Consider the following 10,785-nt stretch of genomic DNA (forward strand, 5'->3'; position numbering starts at 1 on the left):
GGGGCCCGTTTTTTTGGGGTCACCTTGTATATGGTAAAAAGAGTAAAAAAAAGAATAGAAGCTATTTTTTACTACCTGCCCCAGCGAAGTATAAACACCCCCACCTCCCCATGTTAAGAACGGCTTTCGGAATAAACACCCTCAATCTCGAAAGCCGTTCCTAACATGGGGAGGTTTTTGGGGATATTTATTCCGAAAGCCATTCTTAACATGGGGAAGTTGGGGGTGTTTATACTGCGATGGGGCAGGTCATAAAAAATACAAAAAAAAAAAATGGTAAGAAAAGATTGTAAAAATGATAGGATTTGTTTGGGTTGATGAATCTCCTTTTTTTTTTTGTATTTTTTTGTATTTTTTTTTTTTTTGTATTTTGTAGCGGCGAGCGCTCTGCAAAGTACGATATCCGACACCATGAATCAGCGTTATTTTGTTTCTTCTGATTTCTCATACTTGTTTGCTTACTCCCCCACACTCGCCCCTTGAGTGTGTTTTACTTTTCCTTTCACGACAATATTAAGGAGCTTAAGTCACGTTCTTTTTTCCTTTTTGGACTGAAGTAGATATTTAAGAGATTCAAAATAAAAAATAAAAATTTAAAAAAACACACACAAAAAAAACAAAAAAAACAAAAACAAAACAAACAACAAGAAAACCCAGAAGAGTTTGGATATTAACAAAACACTGATAGCATTCGAATAAGTATGTTGTCCTTATTGGCATATTTTGTTTTTCATTCCGTTTGGTACAAGTTTTTCCGCATTTTATTGTACGCTGTCACCAGCTACTTCAGAGTCACTTACCTGTCCTTGCAGTGAGCCATCGACTCGAGAATCTAGAGGATATCCAGCAACTCAGTCGTTCAAGATGAAAGAAAATAAAGTAAATTTTTTTTATAGAGAAATGCCTAAAAAACTTGAGTCTGTATCTTACACCTACTCGCTCAAGTATATATATATATATATATATATATATATATATATATATATATATATATATATATATATATATATATATATACTAGCTGGCAGCCCGGCGTTGCCAGGTCGTACAATACGCTTAAACATGATAGTTTAATTTAGCAGATTGTGTGTGAATTATCGATTAAATCATCTATTGATTTTGCCCGATGGACTCATCTGCAAAATAAATAAATAAATAAATAAATAAATAAATAATAATAAAAAATAATTAATAAAATAATAATGATATTTTCTTTCAACAAATACCGTCTGTGTTTGTTTATAACATCACGTCAGCTGATATTTAGGTTTTACGATGGATGCCCTGGAAAATTCATTTCTGATTAATGTTTAGTTTTAAAATATGCAAACGAAGAAATAATTTGCGGCGATTTTAAATGGTATCTTTTCTTTTATCATAAATTGAACTCATTAATAAAAAAAAAAAACTTAAAATAAAATGAAGTACACCTGAACTGAAACAGGGGCTCATTCGATCTGCAGTCGATTACTCTAAAACTAAGCTATATCTCCAGAGTGTAATACATCTGTTTTTTTTTAAAGAAGAAATGATTTGCTAAAATTTTATTATCTCCCTTGGCTGGTGTAACGTAAACTATTCCCCTAATTAAAATGAAACTGATACCTCCCCGCTGTGACAGCTTGATCAAACGAGATCGTACCTCCCTCCTCTTCCTCTCCCGCCAATATTCCTCTTCTTTACCACACCTCCCTCCAACATCTATACTGTCCACGTTCACAAACTATACACCCATGTCTTTTAGAGTGTAAACCAAACCCGAATATATTATAGATATAAAACGAATGAACTTTGAGTTTTGTTTCAATAGCATTTCCTTTCTTGGTCTGATGAGGTAGGTTTCTTTAAACTGAGATTCCACTGAAACATGTATGCACATATGTAACCAATAATGTTTTTACAATACACAGACTATACACACACACGCGCGCGCACACACACACACACATACACACACATATACATATAATTGTGCGTACATTTTATTTTTGGGGAATGGTATTTTCCACTATGAAGTCAAACAGTCCAAAACAGCTACATGGTAAACAGCTGAGTATTCCGTTTTTCATTTAACAATTTAAGTTAGGGTTTATTGTGTTTTGACAGTGTTAGACAATTAAATTCCCTTTCGTAATTGTGAATTTTCTAGCAATACGCTGAGTTATGGAAATGCTAAGTTTGCGATATGTTAAACCTAGGAATTTTAAATTTATTTTATATTTTTTTATAAAATACTCCTGTTTTCAAAATCGCTGGAAAACTGGATGGATCACTCTGCCACTCCAGTCGCTATATCACTGCCGATACATTTCTCTATCGATATAAGAGCCAAATACGCTCTAAAATGGAGTACTGTTGCCATATTTGGGCAGGAGTTAATCCTATCCTGCTATGATAGAGTTCAAAGCTGGCTTCGAAACATAGAAAGTGATGCCGTTTTCCCTTCTCTGCAACCTCTTCCTCACAGAAGAGACGTCGCAAGACTCTCTCTCCTCTAGCGCTATTTTCATGGCAAGTGCTCAACTGAACTCCAATCTATGGTCCCCATATCCACTATATATGTTTTTCTCTATCCGTGCCTAAATCTAAAACAAATTCCATGAACTACTCCCCCTTGGTATACAGCTCTGCTGGCCTGCTTACTAGTTGAATACGACATGGTAGCCTTCAAATCCAATACAAGCAGTCTCCATAAATACATGCTAGCCGCGGAGGAGGGCATATTCCCGAAAGTGTATTTAAATTAAAAGTGTCCAAAATTAATCTTTGGACTAACCACATACTTGTATAATAAAGACATTTTACTTTTCTGTGATTTATTTTAATGCATTTAATATATATATATATATATATATATATATATATATATATATATATATATATATATATATATATATTGTATTTTTTATACAGAAAGTTATTAGATGAGACAAGTCATTGGTACCGTCGGTTTCAAGCCCGATAATTAGGACCGTTTAAGCTATCCATATCAAGCTTTCTTCAGCCAATACTCATCACTGAGATGAGTATTGGCTGAAGAGAGCTAAAAAAAAAAAAAAAAAAAAAAAAAAAAAAGCGATAAATTCGTGCATAAAACTTGACCATGTTTTGTAGCTCAGTGGTAAAACACCAATCTGAGGACTGTAGTCATGGGTTCGAATCTTGCCAAATAAGTTTAGACATGCTAACGACAGCTGATAGCTAGATACACGCGTGCCCATGGATAACTTTGAATATCTGATGTTTATTAAGATTGGCATTTATGGCGGCATTTAAAAGTAAGAACATATTTAAAGTAAAGAAATGTCTGGATGATGTACGTACCAGTCATGGAACGAAAATGAAAAATTAGAAAAGTCACGTAATTTGATCATCTAGTTTTTTTTTATTATTCAAGAAAATCAACTTTTACTCTGTTGTGACGAGAGTGGAAAAAACATTTATATTACAATCGACGAATCAGGGGACAAAGTCTGACAATCCCAATGCACGAGGAAACTGTCAAAATAATTACTGATTACTTCCCCTTATCATGTTCTTTAGAAAAACATAGCCTTCTTTTGTCACTTATCGGTAAAAAAAAAAGGCAAATTTGTTTTTCGTAAATTAATAAATAAATAAAAACTACTTGATCAATTTTTGTGATTTTTGGAATATACCATCTTCATTCCATGACAAGTAGGTATAATATAAAAGTTGTTTTTGTTTGTTGCTATTATTGCCAATCTGAATAAGCACCAAATATTTAAATGTTTAAAACAAAAATAAATAAATACGCCCCATTAATAAAAGGGGGCGATGCATTTATATGCAAAAACAAAGGGCAGGCAACTCCTTAATCGCTTAGGTTGGTAAAGTTCAAGTTAATCTCAAACAGCAAATAGAGAACCATTGGACGCCCGGGTCTAATACAATATCTCACCACTAAACAACATCCAGACATCGAAATTGAAGCAACTGACATACATTCGAATATCCGAATAATATCTGACATCAGGATCACCACACGCAAAATCGCATGAGCCATATCCAATATCCTAACTCCACTAATGGACAATATCAGCCCCTCCCACATAAAGAACTCTGGAGATTTACTCAATAAAATAAAACAAAAAAACAAACAAATAAACATTAATGTACAAAACAATGTATATATGTAACATAATTATACACTAATGTCTCCAATTTACTCCACACACATTAAAAAATCAACATTAACTTATCTTTTCCTTCCAATACCTTTATAAACCATATCAGACTTATAACTAACATGACTTATTTTCAATAACAATTTCTACGCGGATTATTTCGGTTTTCTTATGGGTAATCCTCTACTAGTCTCTTTTATTATTTTTTTTTTTTAGAATTCCTAGAATCTGGCTCTTTCAAGTTTAGATTACCTTCAAACGCAGAATATCTTAGATATATTGACGACATTTTGATTTTTCCTCCCGAAAACACGCACATAGAGAATATTAAAAACAAATCAGTGGAATTATCCATGAAGTTTACCTATGAAACAAAGAGCGATCACCGTATGCCATTTCTAGACTTATAATAAAATCTTACAATAAACGATCCTCCAAAGTTTATCGCAAAATTACACACATAAATGATTACATACATTTCCATTCACGCCATAATAACAAAATAAAAAACATGCATTAAGAATTCGCAGTCCAGAATATCTATATAAATGTAATTTAAATACATTGCAAAAACTTTGAAGACACTGTTAAAGAACGCAAGAGAGTTGTATGGTCAGTCCGTCAAGTCCAAAGTAGCTGAGCAGCGGCTTGGTTCCCACCAGTTTTGGCAAATAGCAAACAGAATCCTAAACAGAAGCTTGTGCTCTATCCCAACTATCATCAATGGACCTGAGGTAATCTCGTCAGCATCAGACAAAGCCAAACTCTTTGCCAATAACTTTGCAGCTAATTCTACCCTTTGCGACCAAGGCCGCCAACCCCCAATATTGCCTCCTGTATCAGAAAACATGCTATGTGATATGCATATATCTGTACGTGATGTTGTCAAGCTAATCAAAAACCTTGATTCCAGTAAAGCAACAGGCCCTGACGGTATTCCAATTATAGTACTCAAAAGATTTCAACCTGAACTAGCGCTCATACTTACAAAACTGTTTAAACGTTGTCTTAAAGAGAATAGCTTCCCATCACCCTGGAAAATCTCATCAGTATGCCCTGTATTTAAGAATTCAGGTGATCGCTCATCCCCCTCTCAGTACAGGCCAATAAGTCTCCTGTGCATCATGAGTAAGTTGCTGGAATCTGTGTTAAATACAGAAGTAATCAACCATCTCAACAAAAATAACCTTCTTAGTGACACACAATATGGTTTCCGTTCTGCTAGATCTACAGCAGATGTGCTTACAGTTATATCTCATAGGGTTAGCAAATCTCTCGATGGAGGCAACCTTTCTAGGGCAATTGCTCTTGACATATCAAAGGCCTTTGATAGAGTATGGCATAAAGGTTTACTTCACAAGATCTCCAGCTATGGTATAGCTGGGAATGTCTTCTCAATTATTAAATCATTTCTTTCTGATAGGTTCGTAAGAGTAGTAGTTGAGGGGCAAAAATCAGAAGCTCACAATATTAATGCTGGAGTCCCTCAGGGGTCTATCCTGGGCCCAACTCTATTCCTGATCTACATTAATGATCTTCCAAATCACATCCTTACATCATTTGTAGACATTTATGCTGATGACACTACCATTTATGGTAGCACATCTAAGACAGTAAACGACCAAGTTCTCTCCGATGCTCTCTCCTCTGATCTTGAACACGTTGTACAATGGGGAAAGGAGTGGTTGGTTACTTTTAATGCATCTAAAACCAAGCTTCTCTCTTTACATCATCAACACTCTGATCCACATCTGGCATCAATTGAAATGAATGGCTCTCGTCTTCAGGAGGCCTAAAGTTTTGAAAAGCTTCTGGGCTTGACCGTTACTTCTGATCTTAAATGGAACACGTACATCAAATCTGTTGCCAATGCTGTTTGAAAAATGGTGTGATCTTTCTATCGATCCAGTAGATATCTCACTACTGATGCAGTTCTCTATCTATATAAGAGCCAGGTACTGTTTCCACATCTGGGCAGGAGCTGCTAGAAAGGACTTGTCCTGCCTTGATAGAGTTCAAAATAGACTTCGTAGCCTCGTAAGAGATATCCTTTTCTCTTCCCTGCAACCTCTATCTAACATAAGAGATGTTGCGAGTTTGTCTCTGATGTATCGTTATTTTCATGGAAAGTGTTCGACTGAGCTTCGGTCTATGGTCCCCCCCCCCAAACTTTCAAAAGAAACACCCGTCTAGCTGAAAACACTATCAATAATTCCCCCACTCTTTATCTGTGCCTAAACCTAAACGTAGATTTCATGAACAAAGTTTCTTTCTTAGAATTGCACGCCTTGCTTTCTGGCTGACTACAATATGGTTGTCTTCAAGTCTAACGTAAACAAATTTTTGATGAGCCGTTCCATATAAGTTAACAAATTTACCGAATGTATTACTATATTGTCCAATTGACTACAGTACACTCTTTAACCCTTATCCTCGAGTGGCCTCTTGACCCTGATAATCTGGTGATGACTGTGTAAAAAAAAACTAGAGAAAAGGCTCAATAACTACAAAAGAGATATAAAAAGAACAATTCTCTGAATGCATTAGTTTCTCGTTCACTGCAGCATGATCATTCTTTTAGCTTCAAAAAGCAAAAATAAGACTCATGGAATCAGCGCTTATCATAAACTGAAGCACAATTAAACAACGTGGAGATTTATTCAATATATCGCCTTTAATAAATAAACTCATATTAAAAGAAAATTTTACTATACATTTGCAAATATGTTTCGATCAGACCAAAACATAAACTGCGGAATTTCCAATTAGACTCCCCCCCCCCAATTCGTTTTACTGGTGGAACACAGCTTATAAAGCCGTAACGAAATGATTGAAAACAATCGCTGGAATTGACAAGAGGTTACTTAACACGAATTGACTTTCCAACACAAGTATTTGTTTACATTAGACTTGTATATAATTTGTTCGATTCCCCCGCCCTTCTCTCTTGAAGAGCGTATATCTAAGAACACAGTAAAGCAAAGAGAACTTGAAATTATAATGCCAATTGAGTACGTATTTCTAAAGAGATTTTAGAGTGTTTATATTTTTATGCAACTTGCATTTGTTGATCTTTAGAAAAAGTGCAAACAAGCACAATAAAAAATATCTATTTCTTCTTCTTCTTCTTCTTCTTCTTCTTCTTCTTCTTCTTCTTTCCAACAGTCTTGCTGAGTCGGCATTAATTTCTACGCTTATAAAAATGCCGCCTCAATCTTGGCTATCAGTTCGAGACAGATCATTCATCTGTATACGTTGACTTCTTCAGTCATTGTCTTTTCTTCTTACGAAGCCCAATCCGCGGTAAGTGCAGCAACTTCCTTTTTTTGTTCAAGAAAGTGTAAGTTTTAATCTTGATATTTATTGATCAGTCATTGTTATATTTGATTGGGTTCTTTGATCTATAAAGAAAAAAGTCAAACGCTGACAAACAACTCCAACACACACACACACACACACACACACACACACACACACACACACACACACACACACACACACACACACACACACACACACACACACACACACACACACACACACATATATATTGATTGAGCCAGGATTCAATATACTGCGTTTTTTTTTAAAATCCCCGATACAGCGTTTCATGGTAAACAATCGATGATTCCTTTAAGAACATTGGTAATAATTGTTTGTTCAAGTAAATCTATTTAGCGATGAAGGAAATTAATTGACATACGGACAAAATGATTTTTCAACGAAGTACAAATTTGTTTATAGTTTTAAAAGTTTATACAAGAGAGAGAGAGAGAGAGAGAGAGAGAGAGAGAGAGAGAGAGAGAGAGAGAGAGAGTGTGTGTGTGTGTGAGTCTGCGTATACAACTTTCCTATAGCCCACACGATTGGACTTATCATGACCAAACCTGGGATTGTGCATATTATTTTTCAAAGTTAATGTCAAAGCTCAAGGTCATAGATTATGTATATGTATATACTCTCCTACAGCCCACACCACTGGACCGATTATGACCAAACCTGGGATGATAATGGTCCACACTATTTTCCAAGGTAAAGGTCAAGGTCATAGCCTAAGTATATATACTCTGTTACAGCTCACACCACTTGACCAATCATCGCTCGGTGTTTGCGTAGTCCTCTTTCCGTGTGAAACGTCCGGTCACAGGCACCGCGTATGTTGGTGCCGAGTTTGTGTCATCGATAGTGTCTCAGCTCTAAGGCTTCTCCAATCTGTCTTACTACCTTGCGGGTTCCATTTTCCAGTTCCCTGTTGAAGAATGATAAACTCCGATTAAGGTCGGAACTTTGCTTGTACATATATATATATATATATATATATATATATATATATATATATATATATATATATATATATATATATATATATATATATATCGCAAGTATCTTTAAATATCAGACTTTAAATATCGCCATTTTCATTTTACGCACATTTTTCATCAAATCCTTTTTTGTTCCATATTTTTGAGTAAAATATATTTGTAGAAGAATGATAAACTCCGATTAAGGTCGGGGCTTTGCTAGTACATATATATTTCTATACATATATATATATATATATATATATATATATATATATATATATATATATATATATATATATTATATATATATATATATATATATATATATATCGCAAATATCTTTAAATATCAGACTTTAAATATCGCCATTTTCATTTTACATACATTTTTTCATCAAATCCTTTTTTTGTTCCATATTTTTGAGTAAAATATATTTGTCTCCGATGTCTTTAGTTGTCTTCCATTATTCAATGCAACATGTGTAAGACATACGTCATAAAAATGAATGAAAACTTATGAACGTGGACTAAACACATTTTCTTATTTTTAAACACACACACACACACACACACACACACACACACACACACACACACACACACACATATATATATGAATTCTTGTTTTTTCCTTATATGCAGATTTGTTAAAATTTTATTTTCTTGTATTTATGCTCTTCTCCATTTCATTTAATTCAGCTTTGTCATCTGGTTTGGATTTTTTTTTTTACACGGTGATGACCACTTATCAAGGCCCGGAAGCCACTCAGGGATTGTTTCTATGATTATTAAAAAAAATATTTAGATTTATTTTAAGTTTAATCTCATAGTAAACTTATAATTCTTTTATATAAAATATATTATTATAATAATTATGTCAGTCCCTTTAAGAAAATCGGTTCTTATTGTTGAGCACTTTAAAGTTGAAATAGAAAGTCGGTCACTTAAGCTCGTGTGCATAGATCATTACGTTATTATCATTAGATTACTATAGCCGGATATGATGACGTTTAGAAAATGAATAAATAAATAAATGTTAAAAATTCAACGATATTTCTTGCGGCTGAGATTGGCCGTGGGGTTTGCTTCTTACTATTGGAGTCAGAGATATCTTTGTGGCCAGGTAGTAATCGTGTCACCCTGCACTGATGATTCCAAAAAGGATAAACACTAGTGTCTGTAGGTATTTAAAAAAAAAAAAAATAATAATATATACATACATACATATATATATATATATATATATATATATATATATATATATATATATATATATATATATACTTTCAATTAAAATATACTTTTACTCAAAGTACATCACAAAACATTTACATATAAAAGTTAATATATTCGTCCTTTTATGACTAAATTTAAATAAATTAGATTCATCAAGTTCGGCATTGGATGCCTTCAATTATTCCACTTTGTCTATATATGAAAGAGGAGGTTCGCATATTTTGTGTTAGAAATGTCTCAAATAATTTTTAATAATCAATTTCTCTTTTCAATCTGTTTTCAAGAAAAACAACTCTACAATCATGAAAGTCCTCTTCCTTGCTGCCCTTCTATTCGCCGCTGCCATGGCTGCCGATGAGGATGACCAAGTGCGTGAGCGCAGGAGTGCCGATTATGGTGGCTATGGACATGGTGGCTACGGACATGGTGGTTACGGACATGGCGGAGATGGTGGTTACGGACATGGCGGTTACGGACACGGCGGTTTTGGTCATGGTGGTTATGGCGGCTACGGTGGTTATGGAGGCTATGGCCATGGAGGTTTCGGACATGGAGGTTATGGGCATGGCGGCTATGGTTACGGCCATTAACTTCAACTGAAATATTTTTAAATTAAAATATTTTGGAATTGAAATATTTTTCTATCAATCTTATGAACTCAAACGTTAATAAAATATAACAAATGTTAACACGGGCGTTTGTATTTGATTATTATTTTATGGTATTTTTATATCCGTCTGTCTATTAGTAAAATATGCAATATGAAATATAAGACCGGTTATATTTATTTGTATAAGCAGGTTTCAGGTTGAATTTTATTTTGAATACAAGTTTATAGACGGGCTGATAAAAATAGTTCAAATAAAGACAGTTAATAATGTCTAGATTTTGTGTAGTACCTACAACGTAGAATTGAATATATACATATATATATATATATATATATATATATATATATATATATATATATATATATATATATATATGTATATAATTTTTGAGACAAAATTCGATGCTAAAATATTTATTTATTCTTTCAATAAATGAAAAGAAGATAAATCAAAGATTTCGGTTTAATCCAGCCTTCACTAGTGGATA

At 33.9% G+C, this 10,785-nt stretch overlaps 1 protein-coding gene across 1 annotated transcript in view; it reads left to right on the plus strand.

The window, feature by feature from the left end:
* The window catches only part of LOC145280250 (uncharacterized), a 31,040-nt gene extending 20,684 nt beyond the window's left edge, over positions 1-10,356 (plus strand). Inside the window, exon 2 of the mRNA XM_080132025.1 lies at positions 9,972-10,356. Within this exon, the coding sequence (XP_079988151.1) occupies positions 9,972-10,277 (306 nt within the window). The 3' untranslated portion in view covers positions 10,278-10,356. The remainder of the gene's footprint in view (positions 1-9,971) is intronic.
* Positions 10,357-10,785: the final 429 nt, after the last annotated feature.

The sequence above is a fragment of the Euprymna scolopes genome, chromosome 7 (genome assembly GCF_053919585.1).
Source record: "Euprymna scolopes isolate OS-2025 chromosome 7, ASM5391958v1, whole genome shotgun sequence".
NCBI classification, from domain to species: Eukaryota; Metazoa; Mollusca; class Cephalopoda; order Sepiida; family Sepiolidae; genus Euprymna; species Euprymna scolopes.